The 21,607-nt window shown below is 48.9% G+C and overlaps 1 protein-coding gene across 1 annotated transcript; it reads right to left on the bottom strand.

The window, feature by feature from the left end:
* Positions 1–12,410: 12,410 nt before the first annotated feature.
* PRRT1B (proline rich transmembrane protein 1B) lies at positions 12,411–20,364 on the bottom strand. Its single transcript, XM_030292863.1, has 4 exons — positions 20,292–20,364; positions 19,626–20,086; positions 18,727–18,870; positions 12,411–17,667 (listed from the first exon to the last, which is right to left on the bottom strand). Exons 1-4 carry the CDS (start codon positions 20,362–20,364, stop codon positions 17,518–17,520), a joined length of 828 nt encoding a protein of 275 aa, XP_030148723.1. The 3' UTR covers positions 12,411–17,517.
* Between the last annotated feature and the right edge of the window lie 1,243 nt (positions 20,365–21,607).

Here is a 21,607-nt window from a genome sequence, read left to right as displayed (position 1 = left end):
GGGGCCCGTGCGCTGGGGCCGGGTGGTTTTGGCAGGGGGGGATAGAGGTCACCAGCCCCTATCTGGGATTTTCCCTCCTAGGCCTGGGGCTCCAGAAGCAGATTAATGCACAAGCCCTATACTGCTCCCTCAAACCCAGCATCCTAAAAAAACTGAAATTTCCAAGGTCGAGTTCAGGGGGCACAGAGGTACCTAGGGCTACTTTCCAAAGCCCCTAAAGCTAGTCTCTGAAGGTGCACCCTCTGCAAGATTCCATCCGCCTGCCACTCACAAGGCAGCACACGTGGGCTTGGAAACAGCCCGGTAAGTTCCAGTCTTTTCTATCTGAGGTGGGCTGGGTCTCCTCCATTTAAGGTGAGCCATCGGACTTATTCCCAGCCTGTGTGTCAGCCCCTTTCACTGTCCTGCCCACGAGAAAGAAGAGAGGTCCTGAGTCCTCCACTAGCCGACAATACCAAGAACCAGCCTGGTCTGGCCCCACCCACCCTGCAGGTGACTGGCAGGTAACGGGCCAGGTGCAGATGGGTGCACTGAGCCTGCCGACCAGAGCTGCAAGGCCTGGCTGGTACCGCCCATCCTGGTTAAATGCCTGGGCTCCGCTGACACCCCCAGAGGGGCCTGGGAATCTGCATGTCTGGCCCAGCAACTCAGGATGCTCAGATGACCTGAGAAGGACCCTCCCCTAGCTGCCCCCACCCCCGTTCAGACCTTAGGTCCATGCGCAGGGCCGGTCTTCTGTGGGTGCAATGGCCTCGCACTGTTCTCTCCCGTCCTGGTTCCGCAGCTGGTAAGCCCAGAGACCTTAGGTAAGCGGCCCCTTCTCCACTTCCTGGTTTCTGCAGCCGACAGTGGAGGTGTTGTCATCTTCCACCTCATAAGGTGAGAGCCCAGCGAGGTAGGACCTGGAAGAGGTGTGGCAAGCTGCCACCTCCCTCATCACTTGCATACATGTAGATCCTGCGGACCAAGCACTCTGCAGACCCCTTCATTCAGTCCTCTTAACTGAAAATCCCCACAAGTGAAGTATCCGGGCCATGATGACAGCCCTGAAGAAGAGGCTCTTGACATTAAAGAAATTGAATCTGGTTTGAAATCCACTCACAGACATCAGGTCCAGACAGGCTTAACAGGTGATTCGTGCCAAACAAATAGCTTCAGGCTTACCTGCACACCCCCGAGAACAGAAGGGAAACACTTCTCAACTCGTTCTGAGCGGAATACAGTCTTGACATCAAACCCAAGACAACCGTCCAAAAAAAACTACAGGCAAATACTTGCACGAAACTTCTAAAATAATCTTGGCAACCCCAAGCCAACAGTGTGTAAAAATCGGCACTCTCCCTTGGGTGTGGGGACGGAATGCCCGTACGCCGGTGAACGGACTAGACCTCGTGCACTAGATGCCTTCTTCGGGTGCTCCCATCTGGCCGCCTCTCCTTCCCGGGCGCAGGGGAACACTCTGCTTCCCAGCCCCTCGCAGGCAGGCCCCTCAGAGCCAGACATGTGTCCCCGTGGGCCGGGCACAGCATGGGTGCCACCTTCATGCCCGCTCTTTCCTCACCGTGACACCCTTAGATTCCCAGCGCAAGATGGCAGAGTTCCAAGTTTCCAAGGGAAACCAGACCGGGGCCGCCCCCACTAGACCTGACATGAAGAAAAAACGAACTTGTGCTAAGCCTCTGAGATTTCAAGGTTCGTAAGGTCTCATGACACAGCCTGGCCACTCCTGAATGAAACACGCTAACAAAGGAAGAACGCCATATAATCCCCTCAGTCGTCATTAGGACCTTTGTTAGAAATGCAACACCCATAATTTTTGTTTAAAACTCTTAGAAATCAAAACCTTTCTTAATCTGGTAAAAGTTACCTTCCAAAATCCCATGCAAACATTATACTTAATGTTGGAATACTCAGAGCAGCTCCTTTAAAATCAGAACTTGTACTGGAGATCCTAGTGAATGCTGCTGGAAAAGAAAAATAAGGGATTACTAAGCAAATCTACCGGGCCGCCTGGCTGGCTCAGTCAGTAGAACATGCGACTCTTCATCTCCGGGTCGTGAGTTCAAGCCCCACATTGGACATAGAGCCTACTTTAAAAAAGAAAAAAAAGAAATGGGGCATCTGGGTGGCTCAGTCAGTTAAGTGTCCGACTTCGGTCTAGGTCATGAGCTCTCCATTCCAGAGTTCAAGCCCTGTGTCGGGCTCTGTACTGACAGCTCAGAGCCTGGAGCCTGTTTCAGATTCTGTGTGTGTCTCTCTCTCTGCCCCTCCCCTTTTCGTGCTCTGTCTCTCTCTCAAAAAAAAATAATATTAAAAAATTTTTTAAAAACTTAATCTACCAAGATAGTTAGCTGTACAGTCAGATAAAAGATTGAATATGTTCCTATATACAGTCAGTAATTAAAATACAATTCTTAAAAGATCCCACTTATGCTACTATCACAAGTCTTTAAGGTACTAGGTACTTCAAATGACCTTTGTCCCAACAAAGGACACCTATATATAAAGCAAGTATTAACAGACCTAAAGGGGGGAAGGGACAGCAATAGAATAATACAGGATTTAAGTGCCCCACTCACATCAACGGACAAATCATCCAAGTAGAAAACCAACAAGGGACCATCAGCCTTAAAGGACACAGGAGACCAGATGGACTTAAATCCAATGTGCCATCCAAAAGCAACCATACACCATTTCATGTGCTCATGGAAGGAACATAGAGGTTAGGCCACAAAACAAGCCTTAATGAATTTAAGATTGAAATCCTGTCAAGCATCTTTTCTGACCAGAATCCGACTAGAAATCAGTTACAAAAAGAAAACTGGAAAAGAGTTCTGCCAAGAGTAAACAACACAGTACTACTGCACGACCACTGGTTCCAAGGAAAAATCTGAAAATACCTTGAAGAAATGAAAACAGAAATACAGCATGCCAAACGTGTGCGGCACAGCAGATGCGGTTCTGAGAGGGGAGGTGACAGGAAGAGATTAAAACAACCCGGCTTTACCGTCAAGGAGCTAGAAAAAAGAACAAGTGAAGCCCAAAGTTAGGAGAAGGAAGGAAACGAAGATCAGAAATACATAAAATTGAAACTAAAAAGATAACAGGAAAGATGAATGAAATGAAGAGCTGGTCCTTTGAAAAGATGAACAAAATAGACTCACCAACAGAGTACTCAATCTAATGAAAATGTTACAGCTAAAAAAGGCGAGGGGTGGGGGAGGGGCACCTGGCTGGCTCAGTGGGTAGGGCAGGCAACTCTTGACCTTGGGATCATCAGTTCAAGCCCCACACTGGGTGTAGAGCTTAAAAATTGATGTTATAACTGATACCACAGAAACAGAGGGTCATAAAGACAACCAAGAACACCCATATGCCAACAATTTGACAGTCTAGAAGAGGTGAATAAATTCCTAGAAATATATAACCTACCAAGACAAAATCATGTGGGTGTAGAAAATAGGAACAGGGACACCTGGGTGGCTCAGTCAGTTAAGTGTTGGACTCTTGATTTCAGGTCAGATCATGATCTCACTATTTGTGGGATCAAGCCCCACATCAGGCTCCACGCTGACAGAATGGAGCCTGCTTGGGATTCTCGCTCCCTCTCTCTGTGCCCCACCCCACTTGTGCTCTCTCTCTCTCTCTCTCTCTCTCAAAATGGTAAGGTTAGTTCATTCACCAAAAACCTCCCAATAGGAACACCTGGATGGCTCAGTCAGTTAAGTGTCTGACACTTGATCTCAGCTCAGGTCATGATCTCACAGTTCATGAGTCTGAGCCCCATGTCAGGTTCTGTACTGACAGTGTGGAGCCTGCCTGGGATTCTCTCTCTCTGCCCCTCCCTCACTCGCACACACACACACTCTCTCGCTCTCAAAATAAACTTAAAAAAAAAAAAAAAAAACCAACCTCCCAACAAACAAAAGTCCAGAACCAGATGGCTTCACTGATGAATTCCACCTAACATTCCAAGAATGAACACCAATTCATCTCAAATGCTTTCAAAAAATAGAAGAGGAGGGAAGACTTCCACATTCCTTTTGTGAGGCCAGCCTTACCCTGCGACCAAAACCAGGCCAGGGTGCCACAGGAAAACCACAGGCCAATGGCCCTGATCCACATAGATGCAAACCTCCTCAATAGAATGTTAGCAAACCAAATTCAGCAATATATTAAAAGGATCATGCGCCATGACCCAAGTGGAATGAGATTCCAGGGATGATTCAGTATACACAAAAATCAATGGGATACACTCCCTATGTTAACAAAATAGAGGGAAAAAATTCTAAACTCATCTCAATAGATGCAGAAAAAGTATCTGACAAAATTCAACATCCATTTATGATAAAAACTCAACAAAAGTGGGTACAGGGGCGCCTGGGTGGCTCAGTCGGTTAAGCGTCCGACTTCGGCTCAGGTCACGATCTCATAGCTTGTGAGTTCGAGCCCCGCGTCGGGCTCTGTGCTGGCAGCTCAGAGCCTGGAGCCTGTTTCAGATTCTGTGTCTCCCTCTCTCTCTGCCCCTCCCCCGTTCATGCTCTGTCTCTGTCTCAAAAATAAATAAACATTAAAAAAATTAAAAAAAAAAAGTGGGTACAGAGGGAATACACCTCAGCATAATAAAGGCCACCATATACGACAAGCCCACAGCTAGCATCATACTCACTGGTGAAAAGTTGGAAGCTTTTCCTCTACGATCAGGAACAAGTCAAGGATGCCCACTCTCAACACTTTTATTCATAATAGTATTGGAAGTCCTAGCCACAGCAATTAGACAAAAAAATAATAAAAGGCATCCCCATTGAAAAAGAAGAAGTAAAACTATTTGCAGATAACAGGATATATATTTTTTTTCTTCTTTAATGTTTATTTACTTTTGAGAGACACAGCATGAGCAAGGGACGGTCAGAGAGAGAGGGAGACACAAAATCCAAAGCAGGCTCCAGGCTCTGAGCTATCAGCACAGAGCCTGATGCAGGGCTCAAACTCATGAACTGTGAGATCATGACCTGAGCCAAAATCAGATGATATTATACACAGATGATGTTATATACACAATGTATCTGTATATATAGAATATATCATTTGCCCCTCAGATTATATACAGAAAACTCTAAAAACTCCACAAAAAAAACCTTAAGACTAACGAATGAATTCATTGAAATTGCAGGGTACAAAATCAATAAACAAAAATCCATTGCATTTCTATCCACTAATAATGAGCTATTAGAGACATTAAGAAAATAACATAATTGCATCAAAAAGAATATCTAAAAATAAATTTAACCAAGAAAGCGAAAGACCTGTACACTGAAAATGAGAAGACATTAATAAAAGAAATTGAAGACACAAATAAATGGAAAGCTATCCCATGGCCATGGGTCACAAGAATACTGCCAAAATGTCTGTACTACCCAAAGCAATGTACAGATTCAGTGCAGTCCCTCTCAAAATCCCAATGCCATTTTCAAAAGAAATAAAGAGATCCTCAAACATGTATGGAACCACAAAATACCCTGAATAGCCAAAGCAATCTTGAGAAAGAACAAAGCATCCCACTCCCTGATTTTATACCATATCAAAGAGATTGTAATTTAAAACAAAGACACAAAAATCAATGAAACAGCCCAGAAACAAATAAACTCGTGCATATATGGTCAACTGATTTATAGCAGAGGAGCCAAGAATATACAAAGGAGAAATGAGAGCCTCTTTAATAAATGGCGTTGGGAAAACTGAACAGCCACGTGCCAAAGAACAAAGTGTCCACTATCTTACACCACACACAAGAATTAACTCAAAGTGGACTAAAGACCTGAACTACGACCTGAAACCATAAAACTTCTAGAGGAAAATACAGGCAGAAAGCTCCTTGACATCAGTCTTGGCAATGACGTTTTGGATTTAACATGAAAAGCAAAAGCAACAAAAAGTACAAATGAGCAAGCAGAACTATACCAAACTAAAAACACTGCTACACAGCCAAAGAAACCATCGACAAGGTGAAAGACAACTGAATGGGAGAAAACACTTGCAAATCGTACCTGATAAGGGACTAATATCCAAAATATATAAAGAACCCCTACAACTTACTAGCAAAAAACCATGTGATTTAAAAAATGGGCAGAGGATCTGAAGAGACATTTTTCTAAAGAAGACATACAAATGGGGGCACCTGGGTGGCTCAGTCGGTTGAGCATCCAACTTCGGCTCAGGTCATGATCTCACGGTCTGTGAGTTCGAGCCCCATGTTGGGCTCTGTGCTGACAGGTCAGAGCCTGGAGCTTGCTTCAGATTCTGTGTCTCCCTCTCTCCCTCTGACCGTCCCCTCCCCCATTCATGTTCTGTCTTTCTCTGTCAAAAATAAACAAACATTTAAAAAAATTATTTTTAAAAAGAAGACCTACAAATGGTCAACAGGCACATGAAAAGATGCTCCGAATCACTCATCATCAGGGAAATACAAATCAAAACTGCAGTGAGATACCGCCTCACACCCATTAGGGTGGCTAGTACCGAATACAAGGCACAAGTGTTAGTGAGGATGTGGAGAAAAGGGAACCCTCGTGCCCTGATGGGAATGTAAACTGGTGTAACCACTATGGGAGACAGCATGGAGGTTCCCAAAATATTAAAAATAGAACTACCACGGGGCACCCAGATAAGCAGTCAGTCAGTCAGGCGTCTGACTTCAGCTCAGGTCATGATCTCGCGGTTCGTGAGTTCAAGCCCCGCACTGGGCTCTGTGCTGACAGCTCGGAGCCTGGAGCCCGCTTCGGATTCTGTGTCTCCCTCTCACTCTGCCCCTCCCCCGCTCACACACTCTCAAAAAATGAATAAACATTAAAGAAATAAAACAGTAGAATTACCACATGATCCAGAAATTGCACTTACGGATATTTGTCCAAAGAAACAAAAACACTAATTCGAAAAGATACATGTGTCCCCACGTTCACTGCATATTCTGGTGGCTGCCAGAGGCAGGGAGTGGAGGGTAGGAGGAGTGGGTGAAGGGGTCAAAAGGTGCAAACCTCTGCTTATAAGTCTTGGGGCTGTAACATACAGCATGGTGACTGCAGTCAACACTGTGTTGCATACTTCAAAGCTGCTGACGATAGATCTTAAAAGTCATGGTCACAAGGAAAAACATTCATAACTATGTAGTAATGATGTTAACTAGGCTTACTGTGATCATCTCACAGTATCATATATTGAATCCTTACCTCGTACACCAGAAACATAACTCTGTGTCTCAATTATACCTCCCTACATAAATTTAAAAAATAAGATTTTATTTAAAATATGAAGACTTTAATAAATTGAGAGATACACAAATTTCACGGACAGAAAGATTGGCTTTCTTAAAGATGTCAATTATTCCTCAGTTAATGTATACATTCAAAAGTATTCCGGAAAAAAAAGACCACAGGGATGTCATATGGTCCTTAATAAGTCTATTCTAAAAATGTATAAAAATTTCTACTTCTGGTAATGGCAGACTCAGTAATTCAGACCAGCCATCCTGCTAGAAAAGCTGTACAAAATATTTTTAATCACTGCCTAAATGCATCAGAAAGCAAGCAGCTGATGAATTACTGGGCTGGGATTCGGGGGAGACAGTAACCCAGGGAGGTGGGCCTGACATGTGGGACCCCACGGTTCAAGGTGCCTGCCAATTCCAGAAGAGATGGCTGAGAGAGAAGCTCTGTGGCCCTTGTGGCAAACGGGAATTTAAACTAAAAGTCCAGAACTCACCATGCCTAGAGCTGAGACCCCAAGGAAGCACCCTCCAGGTGGAAGGGAGACAAGTACATACTGGTCCTCCTGGGGACGGAGCCTGCTTCCAGTCCTCTCAATCCCCAAAGTGGACCGCTGGTGTCTCAGGGGAGGTTAACCTCATCCTAGGCCTCAGATTATTTCCTTAGTTTTTCATATACAATAAGAAACAACCAGGGACCCAAAGAGACAAGCATGAACAGAAAAAGACCCACAGGGGCTGGGATTTTGAAAGCACAGTGCCTGGCCTATCCTAGGAGTAAGGCGAGATGGAGAATTTAGGTGAATGACTGGAAAATACAGAGGACAAGCAGAAAATCCAAAACCAAAATAAACATGAACTGCTGAGAAGAACGCCATGAATACGTTGAACAGAATTAGTGACCTGGAGACAGAGGAGGAGCTACAGTCGTGGAATGAAGCATCAGGAGAGAAAAGGACAGACACGACAAGTAGGAAAAGACCTGGGCCTGCGAGGTCACAGTGTTAACGAGCACCAGAACAGGAGGAAGGTTAGAGCAGAGACCGTGTACAGAGCAGCATTATTGTTCGTAACAGCCCAAAGTGGAAACCCTCTGAATGTCCACCAGCTCGTAAGAGGATGAGCAAACGTGGCATTTCCACACAGTGGGACGCTGTTTAATAAGAAAATGGCCTGCCATGCTACAACATGGAGGGACCTCAAAAACGGATGCAAAAGACTGCATCTCACATGCTGCCATTTACATGAAATGTGCAGAAAAGGCACATCTAGAGACCAAAAGCCAGTCGGTGGGTGCCCGGGAGTGCCAAGGGATGGACGGCAAACGCACGAGGCGTCTCTGGGGTGTAGGATTGGTTTAAAAACCGGATCGTGATGATGGTAATGCTATTAAAAATAATTGCACACTCAGGATGAGCTTACAATCTGTAAATTCTAGTTCAACAAAGCTTTTTTAAAAAAATCACAGTTTCCAAAACGGATTGTGCCAGTTTTCAATTTCCTGCTTTTCATGCCCAGGTCTACCCTTTACTTGCTGTTCTGTAGTGAGCAGTGTTTTGTCAGTGGAGAGCCCTGGAGGGACATGGCAGGACCAGGGTGGGGGCTGTGGTCATGGTGCTCGGGTCGTTCTTGCTCTGCCCACGTGGCTGCTACAGGCGTGTGCGGGGAGACATGCAGCCAGGGACCCACACCCTGCAGCCCCCCAGCAAGCTTGCAGCTCAGCCCTGGCTTGGTAAGCACCTCACTGTGGCCTCCCAGACGTGGACCGTGCACACCTCAGGGAATGAGCCACCCTGCCAGCAAGTAAGTTCCCCACCCACAGCTCCACATGCACACTCACCTACCAGCATGGCCCATCTGTACCTCCAAGGGGTCAGTCCTGCTCATCCAGCTCTGACCCAGCTCTGGTCTGCACAACACAGTGAGTTTCTTTACAGCCACACCGGGAACTTCTGAATCCCAGCCTTGGGAACTGGGCCCTTCTAGGTTTGCCTTCCTTGGGTGGTCACCTTCAGCCTGAGGGTGACTTCAGCATTCTCTTTCTACCTTCACAGCTCTCTCCCATCATCGGTAATAGTTCTTTATATTAATCTTTCTCTCTTCAAATTACTCCATCGTTTACGTCTCCTGATTGGTCCTTGACTGAAAAAAAATCAAGCCCTAGATCGAAGAAGCTTTATCCCAAGCAGGATAATTAAAAAGAAATCTCTAAGCACAGCGTGGTTCAACTTCTGAAAACTAAAGACAAAAAAAAAAAACAAAAAAAAAAAAAAAACAAAAAAACAAAACACGTTTAAGCAGAGAAGTGAAAAAAAGCACACATTGGCTTCAAAGGTACAGCAGTTAGACTCCTCAGCAGAAGCAGCTGGGACAGAAGTCGATGGGATGAGATCTTCAAATGCTGAAAGAAACCACCCACCCACCCACACTGCTCTCTCCACTCAAAATACCTTTCAAGAGTGAAGGTGGAAACCGAGAGAGTGTCAGCCGAAACCAGGCTTCATCCTCAGACTTACACCAAGCAAAGGCAAAACGGTGTTTTCGGGCAGAAGGAAGATGACCCCAAAATGGAAGGTCCGACATGCAAGAGGGAATCAACAAAAACCAGTTGACACGTAGATAAACCTTAATGAGCATTAACTGTATAAATAGTGTCTTTGGGGCTTAAAAGATCAAGAATCAACAGAGGGAGCAGGGGCGTGGGGCCCAGGAAGGGGATGCATGGAGGTATTCTTGAATTGCTTCTTGGATTGTCTAGGAAGAAGATACTAAAACACTTGACTTTGAGGGGCGCCTGGGTGGCTCAGTTGGTTTAGCCTCCGACTTCAGCTCAGGTCACGATCTCACGGTCCGTGAGTTCGAGCCCCGCGTCGGGCTCTGGGCTGATGGCTCAGAGCCTGGAGCCTGCTTCCGATTCTGTGTCTCCCTCTCTCTCTGACCCTCCCCCATTCATGCTCTGTCTCTCTCTGTCTCAAAAACAAATAAGAAAAAAAAATTAAAAAAAAAATAAATAAAACACTTGACTTCGAGAAGTCTGGAGTGCCACCTGTGACTTCTAGGGATCCACAGAAAGAAACCGTGAAAGGATGTCTCGTTGCCAGGCTGATGGGAAGGGATGGGAAAAACAACAATGGCCTATCCAGGAGGAGGCAGGAAGCAGAGCACAGGTGGGACCAGTAGAAAGCAAACAAGATGCAGATTCAAACCCACTTTTTAACTACATTAAATAGAGGCACCCGGCAGGCTCAGTTGGTGGAGCCTGGGACTCTTGGTCTCAGGGCTGTGATTTCGAGCCCCGCGTTGGGTATAGAGATTACTTTAAAATCTTTAAAAAAAAAAAACAAAAACAAAAAAAAACAAAAAACACTAAATGGACTAAATTCTCCCACTGAAAGACAGGCCATCAGACTATTATTTTTTTTTAATGTACATGCTGTTAACAAGATGTATCTGTCCAAAATATAAAGATACAGAAAGGTTGAAAGTAAAAATTGGAGGGAGGGGCATCTGGGTAGCTCAGTCGGCTCAGGGCATGATCTCAGTTTGTGAGTTCAAGCCCTGCATCAGGCTCTGTGCTGACAGTACAGAGCCTGCTTAGATTCCCTCCCTCCCTCTGTCTCCCTGTCTCTCTCTCGCTCCCTCCCTCCCTCCCCCTGCCCCTCGCCCACTCATACATGTGCGCATGTGCTTTCTCAAATAAACTTAAAAAAAAAAAAAAGTAAAGGGGCACCTGGGTGGCTTGGTTAAGCATCCAACTCTTGATTTCAGCTCAGGTCATGATCTCACAGTGCATGAGTTTGAGCCCCGCATCAGGCTTTGGTTGACAGTGCAGAGCCTGTGTGGGATTCTCTCTCTGCCCCTACCCAGCTCACGCTCACTCTCTCTCAAATAAAATTTTTAAAAAATTATATACATATATATAGATATGTATATATCTATATATATAGAGAGAGATGTATATATCTATATCTATATCTATATATATATATATATATATATATATATATGTAAAAATTGGGGAAAGATACATTCCACAAATACAGTCCCCCAAAAAGTTAGCATGGTTCTATCAATATCAGAAGTAGACTTTAAAGCAAAAGGCATTACTAGAGTTACAAAGACATAGATGAGAATATATGAAGTACAAACAAAAGACTTAGTGTTTAAATCCGTATGCATCTAATTACATAGCCTCAAAATATTTAAAGCAAAAGCCAGCAGAACTACAAAATCAAACAGACAAATCTGTGATCCTGGTGAGAGGCACTGACAGCCTGAATACGGGGCTTGATCCCATGAACCGAACTGTGAGATCATGACCTGAGCCGAAACCAAGAGTCAGACATTTCACTGATTAAGCCACTCAGGTGCCCCCTGGTGAGAGGGTTTAACATACTTCTCTCAGGTGCATGTAAGAAATGACTCTTAATCTTATACAACACTTAAAAAAAAGAAAAGGAAAAAGGAAAGAGAAAGAAAGAGAAAGAAAGGGAAGGAAGGAAGGAAGGAAGGAAGGAAGGAAGGAAGGAAGGAAGGAAGGAAGGAAGGAAGGAAGGAAGGAAGGAAGGAAGGAAGGAAGGAAGAAAAAGAAAATGAGAAGCACTTCCCAACTCTTGTGATGAGGCCAACATAACTCTGATACCAAAACCATAACAAGAATGAAAATTACAGACCACTTCACTCACGAACACAGATGTAAAAACTCCTAAATAAGACACTAGCCGAATCTCGTGATACATAAAAAGAACACATCATGACCAAGATGGGTTTATTCCAGGAGAAGTCACTTTAATATTTGAAAAATCAACATTAACAAAATAAATCATAATTTTCTCAGTAGATACATGAAAGTAATTTAGTAAAGTTCAAAATCCATGCACAATTTTTTTAACTCCTAGCAAATTAGAAATAAAAGGGTACTTCCTTAATCTGAAAAAGCTTTTTTATTTTTTAGTAATTGTTTTTAGGGTTTTTTAAATATTTATTTACTTTTGAGAGAGACACACACACAGAGTATGAGCAGGGGAGGCAGGGGCAGAGAGAGAGGGAGACATAGAATCAGAAGCAGACTCCAGGCTCTGAGCTGTCAGCACAGAGCCCAACACAGGGCTTGAACTCACAGACTGTGAGATTGTGACCTGAGCTGAAGTCAGACGCTTAACCCACTGAGCCACCCAGGCGCCCCTTATCTATTTTTTTTTTTTAAGGCAGAATGTTGAGAGCGTGACTTTTGAGACTAGGAGAAAGGTAAGGCTGCCACTGTCAGCACTTCTTTCCAGCACTGTTCTGGGGGGTCCCGGCCAGTGCAGGACAGCAAAACACACATACACACACACACACACACACACACACACACACACACACACCGTAAGGCTTCAAAAGGAAGACAATCCATTACACATAGATAATATTCATGTGAATAAAAAAGTCAACAATCTACAGATAAATTATCAGAATAAGTGGACTTAGATTGCTGGATACAGAGTCAATAATCAAGAATCAATGTATTTCTGTATACTAGCAAGTAACAAAAGAAACAAAATATTTATAATAGCATCAAAAAATCAGATACCCAGGGATACTAACAAAATATGTACAATATTTCTGTACAGAAAACAAATTCAAAATCAAGGGGAAAAATTTTTAGAGATCTAAACAAGTAAGGAAATTCATCATTTTTGTTGGAAAAGTTAGTAAACATACCAGTTGTCACCAAATTAATCCATAGATTTAAAGCAATCATAGTCAAATCCCAATCTTTATTATGGTGAAAATTGACAATTCTAAAATTGATTATAAATATAAATGAATTTAAATGTCCAAGACCCTTAAAGACAGTGGGAGGGCTTGACCTTCCCAATATCAACACTTACTCTCACGCTGCAGTAATGAAATGTGACAATGGAACAAGAAATAAGCAAATGGACTTCCAGGTAGGTGACAGATCCAGATGTGAAAACACACAGTAAAGCTGTGGATCTAGAAGGCAATATAAGAGAATATCTTCATGACCTAAGAGTAGGGGAATTTTTATTAAGCCACAAAAAGCATTATCCGTAAAGGAAAAGATAAATTTGTATATCTTAAAACTGAGGACTTCTTTTTATCAGATGACCCCGCACAGAGTGCAAAGGCGAGACTACAGGACTCGGTGCCAGAACAGATAAAGAACCCCCCTAGACTATTAAGAAGACAGGCCAGCATAAAATGGGCACAAGTCTTGCACAGGCACATGATAAAAAGAGATGGAAATCGCTGATAAGCACACGATAAAAGGCTCAACATCATTAGTCATCAGAGTAATGCAAGTTAAAGCCACACTGAGGCACCACTACAGCTCTCCCTGCCAGCAGCACTGAAACCTACAAGACAAATGGGGGGGCGGGGGAGGGGTGGCAGCATTTGCATCTCTGTTGCTGGGGGTGGGATGCAAAATGATTCAGCCACTTGGGGGTGCAGGTTGGCAGCACCTCATTGCACTTTTTAACAGATCCACAACGTCCTCAGGAAAGCCTGTCTTTACCACTTTCAGGTCAAATACTTCGAAGTCTAAGACTCTAAGACACACACACTCTAACATCTCTGAAGTTGGGATGCACCCAAATCAGGTCCTCCTCCGTTCCACTCCACTTTCGAACTTGCCTAGCTCCCTCTCCTTCGTGGTGCTCTGGCACAGCTGGTAACTATGCTGTCTGATAGATCCCGCCGCACTGGACTGGAAGCTTCAGGAAAACAAACTTTGTTCACCACTGTAAATCCTAAAGCTGGAATTGCCAGGTCAAAAGGCATGCACGTTTTTCAGTTGTGTTTTCATTACACAACACACGAACACAGCTCTGTTGTAAAGTTCAGCAACATATTGCACAGACCCTCCGCTTCCTCCCGATCCCTCCTCAAGGCCAGCCCACTGTCAGCAGTTTAGGATATATCCTTCTAGACTGTTCTTTGCACATACATGCATATGAATACAGCGTGCATGTATTAATAGAGACCGTCTACTTTCCAGAAATACAGTGGCAGCATACACATTGGCAATAGATGAGTTGGTGAGGGAGCCCTCACCAACTCTGGATGTATTCAGTCAATTCTTTACCCATGTGACAAGTGAAAGCCACCTCGTGCTTTAGATCCATATTTTCCTGATGTACAGGACTCGGTTCTATCAGTCTTTCTGGATGGTTTTCCAGATGTGAGCAGCCTCCCCTCTGTCCTGCACCAGCACCCTGAGGTTAAAGACATCCTCCTAGGCTTTCGTCCATCGTGAGTGCAGGGCTATTTTATACCTAGCTCTTTAACCCATCTGGAATTTGTTTTTTCATACAGTTATAATTACTCTTTCCAACCAGATAACCAACTCTACTAATTATAAGCCATCCTTAACTCTCCCAATTTAAATACCATTTTCATCAAATATTAACTTCTCATACACACTTGGAACATTTTCTGGACTTCTGTTATTTTTTACTGATCTATCTCTGTGGCAAAGCCATGCTGTCCTGATCACCGTAGCTTTATGCTAAGTTTTAGTATAAGGTGCAGAAAGTTCCCCCCTCATTAAACTGAAAAAAAAGAATTAATAGCAATTGTTGCACACTTTCCTTCCATGTCAATTTTAAAAATATTTTGCCATAGTTTAAGAGCTTGGTTTCCTTTTGGGAACTCAATTAAATCTCTATTTAAGAAGGCTAGATATCTTTACATTAGTACCTTTTCCTATCTATTTTGTCCAGCTTTTTGTTTTTGCCTTTTGGTAATTTTTTTAAAAATCGTTCATTTGGATCTGGATCTGTCTTGTTAAATATGTTCCTAGATTTTACGGTTTTTATCACTATTACGAGTGGAATGTTTAAATTTGTTCCACTTTTAACTGATTCTTGCTGTTGACTATTTGTAGATTTTAAATCCAACCATTTTACTGAGTTCTCCAAATTTCCTTCATGGATTCTTGGATATTCTTGCTAAGGAATCATTCTCTTCTACTTTTTATACTACAAATCTCACTGTTGTTTTTTACAGAAGCTAGAACCTCATAGCCATGTTGAGTAGACACTAGAGGGCATCCACAGCTTGATCCTGGGTATATTGGCTTTTAACGGTTTTAGTAATTTTCCATTGAAATGTGCCATTTGCCGTCGGTACATGTCCCAGCTTCAGCATCGCTGGGAGCTCAGTAGAAACGCAAAATCTCCAGTCTTACTTACTGAACCAGAACCTGCATTTCAAAAAGATTTCCTACATAAAGTTCGAGGAACACTGGTCTAGATGATTTCTTTCTATCTTGATTTTACTTAAGAGTTTAGTAAGAAAAGCTGTCGCTGTTGGGGTCTACCAAACATCGTTTGGCATCTACTGGTCCTTTAAAAAACGGAGCCCTCCTTTTTGGTGGCTACCATGCTTTCTAGTGTTTGATACCCTAATTCTGGACCAGCCCTGTGCCGACAGCAGGAAACCACCTTTCAACCACCCCCTAGCGTTGTCGCTCACCACTTACTTCCTCATCCTGACTCTTCAGCTCCCCAGAGCATCTCCAGGCCGAGATGGGATGTTCTCCTGCTTCAGGTGCGAGGACAGTGGGTGCTCAGAAATCACTTGATTTAACTTGATCTGTCATTCTGGTACGGCTCAGCTGGGGGGGCTGGGGGAGGCTTCCTCTTCTCCATGCAGATGCTTTTTTATCTTGCTGAATCACAGACCCCCCTGAATCTGGACACCTCCCCAGGAAAACGCCCATTAACGGCTTCCCCTTCTGGTTGGGAAACTCCTGGGTCCCTAAGCCCATAGTAACAGGCTTGCTCCCTGCTTTCCCAAAACCTCTGGCTGTGGGAGACCCTGGAGAAATCTCCACCACCGGTCCCCAGCAGCTCCACTCCACGTGCTCACCACACACGAGGCACCATGCTGAACACCCACGGGCCCTCCACGGAGTCTGCCCACAACTCCAGGGGACAAGTTACACCGCCAGCCCATTTTACAGATGGGGAAAACACAATTTCCTCAAGAAGCCAGAAACTCCTTAAAGTCAAGGACTGTTCTTGGGACTGGGACCTGGACAAGCCAGAAGGTCACTGCCGATCACAAGGCGTGGAGGGAAGCCGCGGCAGGGCCCCCACTCCCTGTTCCCCAAGCCCCTTCCTCTGCAGATGGCTCGAAACCTTGTTAGAATGGAGGGCCATTCTCAGGACCACAGCTGACTGGACCGGTGTACCAGGCATGACGCAGGGACACCGACATAGAGCTGTCTAGGCTGTCTGGCATTGTGCTCCCCAGTCAGGGTGCCCTTACCCCACAGGGCCCAGTTGATCCTCCGCTGGTGGGTGATAAAATTGGGGGCAGAAGGAGTGAGCAGAAAATGCACATTCCAAAAATGCTGCAAGACCACAGATGGAGATAGTGGGCCCAAACCAGGAGACAGAAGCTTCTAGTGAAGCAGCCCCAGGAGAAGCGGGTCTAGGGAGAAGCGGCATCACATCTCAGAGGGGCCACACGACGTGAGCGACAGACGGGCCCTTGACAGAGCTGCCTTTGTGCGAACAGCATCCCTGGGAGGGGCAGGCGTGGGAGCCCCCAGAGGCCGGCTGTGGACAGATGTGCCGCTCGCCCTGAAACTGAGCCAGGAAGTAGCAACACCCGCCCGGGGGCAGCTTGTTGTTTATTGACCAGACACGGTGGCCTTGGTTTCTGGACACGGAGTCGGCCTGAGAGAGCCCGTCTCCTAGGCAGGGGCCAGGGCTCAGGACAATCAGCCAGGAGCGACGAGGAGAGGGACGACGCCACACTCAGCTCCCCGACAGGGAAAAGGACACACCAGCAGCTTTGCCCCACGGACACCAGGCTGGGCTGGAGATGGGAGGAGGCCGAGTTTGCAACGTCCTTCCAGATGGCTCCGAGGACGAGAGCCCCGGTCCCTTGGGTGGTCTGCCGGGTGTAAGGTGAAGGCAAGGGCCATGGGGGCCCAGCCAGCCCAGTCCCAGAAAGGCCTCGGGAGGAAGCACAGGACGCGGAGCTCCAGTGGGCCCCGTCCCACCGCTGGGCCTGGGCCCTGGAGCCACTCCGGTGTAGGACGCTGCCTGAGGCCACCCGTAGGGGCTGAGGCCCAGCCACAGATGTGCCAAGGGCTGCAGACCCCACCTTCTTCTGGCCCTGGGGCCCCTCTGGAGGCAACAGATGGCCCCCGGCAGGGATCAAAGTCCACAGGAAGCGTCTGGCCAGGCTGGGTGTCCTCGTGCATCCAGGCATCTGAAAGGAGCCTGCGGCCCTCAGGGGAGGTACAGGGCCACGACCACGTAGATGACCCAGCTGGTGGACACAAAGACCCCAAAGAGCAGGCTGAAGAGCACGAGCGAGCGGGCCTTGCGGGAAGCCTCCTCGGCCTGGGCCAGGTCCCCCCTGCTCAGGGCCGCGCGCGTCTGCAACGAGACGGAGGCAGGGAGTGGACGGGAGCCCCCGAGGCCCCCCACGTGCCACCAGCAGGGCCAGGCCCCGGCACACAGCCTGGAATGCGGACAGCCCGAGATGCTCAGGACCCGCCCGGCCACCTCACGTGAAGGAGCAGCGACAACAGAGGCCACGGGCGCGCACACTCAGCCTCTCCTACAACCCTCACGACAGCCCTGAGACCGGGGTCACTGCTGCCCCCACCGTGCAGATGAGGAAACAAAGGCCCACCCAGGGCCACACAGCTAGCGGTGGAGTCAGAACTCACAGGCAGGCTGTGGCCTCCAGACTCCCGCCTCCGAGCGGTCCTGAGAGCTGCCTTCTCCCCACCGTCCTGGCTTATGATGGGGGAGCCTGACCAGCGCGGGGAGGTCAGGGCCCGGCCAGGTCTGCCGTGGGCAGAAGCCCCCAGGGGCTGGCCTACTCCGTTAGAACATCCTCACACCAGCGTCACCGGGTCCCCAGGGTACCCCCTGCCTGGTAACGGTCAGCGATGTCAGGAGGGAGGAAGAAAGCTATGCAGATAATGGATGGACAGAAGGACAGGTGGAAGGTGTTGGACGGACAGGGAGAGGCGGACGGGTGAGTTAATAGAGGGGTGGGTGGGAGGGTGGTTGGACGGAAGGAAACGGAGGGATAGGTCCATGGACGGATGAGGAGCTAGAGGGACGGGGGCGGAGGGCTACAAGAGACGAGTGAATGGACGGAGGACTGTCTCTACCCCGTCAAACACAAGCCCCCACTGAGGCAGGCAGTTCCTGGGGCCTTATCAATCATTCACACCTTCGCTCTAAACTGGTTTAGCTGACTTTTCCAGAGCAGATCTTGAGTGGCACGGGACAGAGACAGGAGAGGGGAGGAGGTGTCCATCCAAGAGGGGCCAGGACCGCAGGGTCAACCGAGCACTGTTTTCCCAATTCCTGCCACCCTCCCGAGACACCCAGTGGCCGGGACAGGGGGACAGGGGCTGTGTGGGCCCCGCCGGGGCTCTTCCCCCCGACTGCTGGCAGGGCTGCCCCACCCCCACCTACCTCGTGGGAATAGACGATAGCGATGAGCCCCGTGAGGAGGCAGCAGAAGAGGGTCACGAGCACGGACTCCATCATATAGTCCTTGGGGAGGGGCCTGTGCTCCACCAGGGGCGGGGCGGGCATGCTGGCCACGGGGCTGTTGTACTGCAGGGGCAGAGGCCGCGGCCAGTGAGGGAGCCGGCCCAGCCTCCAGACGCCGCAGTGAGGACACGGCCATGGGGGCCACCGGAGGGTCCCCCCGTCCACCCCCGACTCCCGCCCAGTGAGGCTGTGGGTCACCACGGGGCCGGGTCAGGGCCCCCGTCTGCCTTCTCCCTCTGCACTCCCTGGCCCCCTGGCCCCCAGGAGTCCTGTCACTTGTGCCCTCCACCAACTGCTCAGTCCAGGGTGAGCCGTGGCGGTGCCCCCCTGTCCTGACTGGGCTCCCCACCACCAGGAACCTCTAAGCTCTCCTCCACGGGCATCCCAGGATTTTTTGGTTTTTCTACAAATCTCACCAAGTCATCTCCCACCCAAAGGCCCCAGGGCCCCTTACAACAGACCCCACCCCCCCATCCTCCTTTCTTCCCTGAGTCGACCACCATCATTCCCAGAACAGCTGGGCCCGGCCACCCCCTACCCTGTGCCCAGAGCACCCCTCCTCATCCCTCAGAACTCAGCTCAAAAGCCCCCACCTCTGGGAAGCCTTCCAGGCTTGCCCACCCCCCAGGCTGGCGTGACCTTCTCCTTTCCCTCATCTGGGCACCGAAGCCCCTCTGCAAGGGTCACTTATGGTGACTTTTGGTCACCTGCGTGCCCAACTCTCCCCACCCTCCACCCCCACTGGGGAGGGAGGAGGGGCAAGAGAAGTGAGACAGCGCGACAGGGGAGACCCGGGGTCAGGGGTACACGGCACTCACCACCGGGAACGACGCAAAGAGCGGTGGCGCGGCGGGCGCGGGGTACAGGGGCGCGGCCGGTGGCGGCGGGTACAGGGCCTGGGGCGAGGGGCCAGGCTGGAAGAGGACGGGCCCCTGCGGGAAGGGTGGGTAGAGCAGGTGCACTGCCTTGGGGTCCGGCGGTGCGTAGGGCGGGGGCTCGCCCACGAAGCCGATGTTGGGCACCCCTCCGACGGCCACCTTGGGCCCCAGTCTGGCCTCGCCCGTGGCCTCGGCCTCGGGAGGGGCCGCCGTCGAGGCCTCGGCCTGGGACTCAGCCCGGGGCTCCTCCGGGGCCGGGGAGCTGCCCGCATCCACGGCCACTTCCTCGCTGGGCCCTCCGTCCTCATCCAGGAGCTGAGGGCGGCGCGGGAGCTGGGGCAGCGCGGGGCCGCAGGGATCCTGGGGGGCTGCGGGGCCGCCGCCCCCTTTTGCGTCCGCTCCTGGGAAGAAACGCCAGGGACAGTGAGCAGGTGGGACTCCTCCCCGTGAGCCGCAAGTCACAGCCCCTCCAGGGACAAAGTCACAGCGACGCTGCCCGTCCCCACCCTGCACGTGCCCGCACTCAGGCCTCTCCCGGCTGGGCTGGCTGGGCGCTGGAAGGATCCACCCGAAGTGGAAGGGTGAGATGAGAAAACAGGCGCAGACCGGAAGGGTCTCCGGGCAGCCACACGGTCAGCACAGCACCAGGCAGGGATGGGACACAGGCCTTGGTCCCCATGGCGGCCGCTGGGTCCTGCCCCCACTGCCCTGTCCCTGGAAGACTGGACCAGTAAGGATCTTAGCCCCGGAGAGCTGGTCTGAGAGATGAGCCAAGCCAGAGTCCTGGCTTGTGAGGTAGGGAAGACGAGGTGCCCCAGGGTCGCCAGGCCCGGGCTAAGGATGGACTTCAAAGAGCCAGGAGGTCACTAAGGGCCAAGTGCCAGCTGAGGCACAGAGGGAACAGAAGCCTGAGAGGGGGCAGGGAAGGGGCAGCCAGCAGGGGTGGGGAAAGCCCGCCAGCTTCGGGAAGCAAGGGCGCAGGGGCCCTGAGCCGCCTTCCAGCCCCGGCCTGGCCTTCGGCACCCACCCCGGGGACTCCTGTGGAAATCCCTAAGGGAAGGCTCACTAAAATGGAGGCAGGAGGCCAGATGGCAGAGCTGTACCCTCGACATCAATTCCAGGAACAACTGTCAGTTACTGACAGAGCCCAACAGAGGCACCCTCACCAGGAGACCATCGTGATCGCGGGCCCAGAGGGAAGGACGGACCCTGCATCTCCAACAAGAGACCCGCCACCCCAGCGACTCGGCCAGTGAGAAACTGCCCTCACCCTGAACTCCTTCCTGCCAATCTCCGGGTCAGGACAGCCCCTCCCAGCGTCCTCCTCCTAAAAGAATCCTCTTTGTAGGACTTGCCTGTGATTTTACCCCAGCTCGCACGTCCGGAGTTGCAATTCTCTACTCTTCCCGAATAAGCCCATTTTGCTGGTAAAGTAATGGGCTGTTATTTCTGAGGCTATCACTCCAGAGGCACCCAAGCAGGTTCTACAAGTCCCGAAGGTAGCCTGCTACTCCTCAGAGCACCCTGACGGCTGAGAACCTCTAAGTCTCAGGTGGGTTCCAGAGGAACGGCCTGCGAGAGGGACCTGGGTGGGCATTCAAGGCCCCACAGCAGGGTGGGCGGCCCAGGGCCTGGCTTTGGAGGTTTACTTCCTAAGTGTTCTTAAAGGTGACAAGAGATGGGGCGCCTGGGTGGCTCAGGCGGTTAACTGACTTCGGCTCAGGTCATGATCTCACGGCTCATGAGTTCGAGCCCGGGTCGGGCTCTGTGCTGACAGCTCGGAGCCTGGAGCCTGTTTCAGATTTTGGGTCTCCCTCTCTCTCTACCCCTAACCCACTCACATTCTGTCTCTGTCTCACTGAAAAATAAATAAACATTAAAAAAAAGTTTTTAAAAATTAAAATAAAAAATAAATCAAATTC

The sequence above is a fragment of the Lynx canadensis genome, chromosome D4 (assembly GCF_007474595.2).
Source record: "Lynx canadensis isolate LIC74 chromosome D4, mLynCan4.pri.v2, whole genome shotgun sequence".
Taxonomy (NCBI): Eukaryota; Metazoa; Chordata; class Mammalia; order Carnivora; family Felidae; genus Lynx; species Lynx canadensis.
Note: the sequence above shows the minus strand (reverse complement) of the source record. Positions and strands in the feature narration are given on the sequence as shown.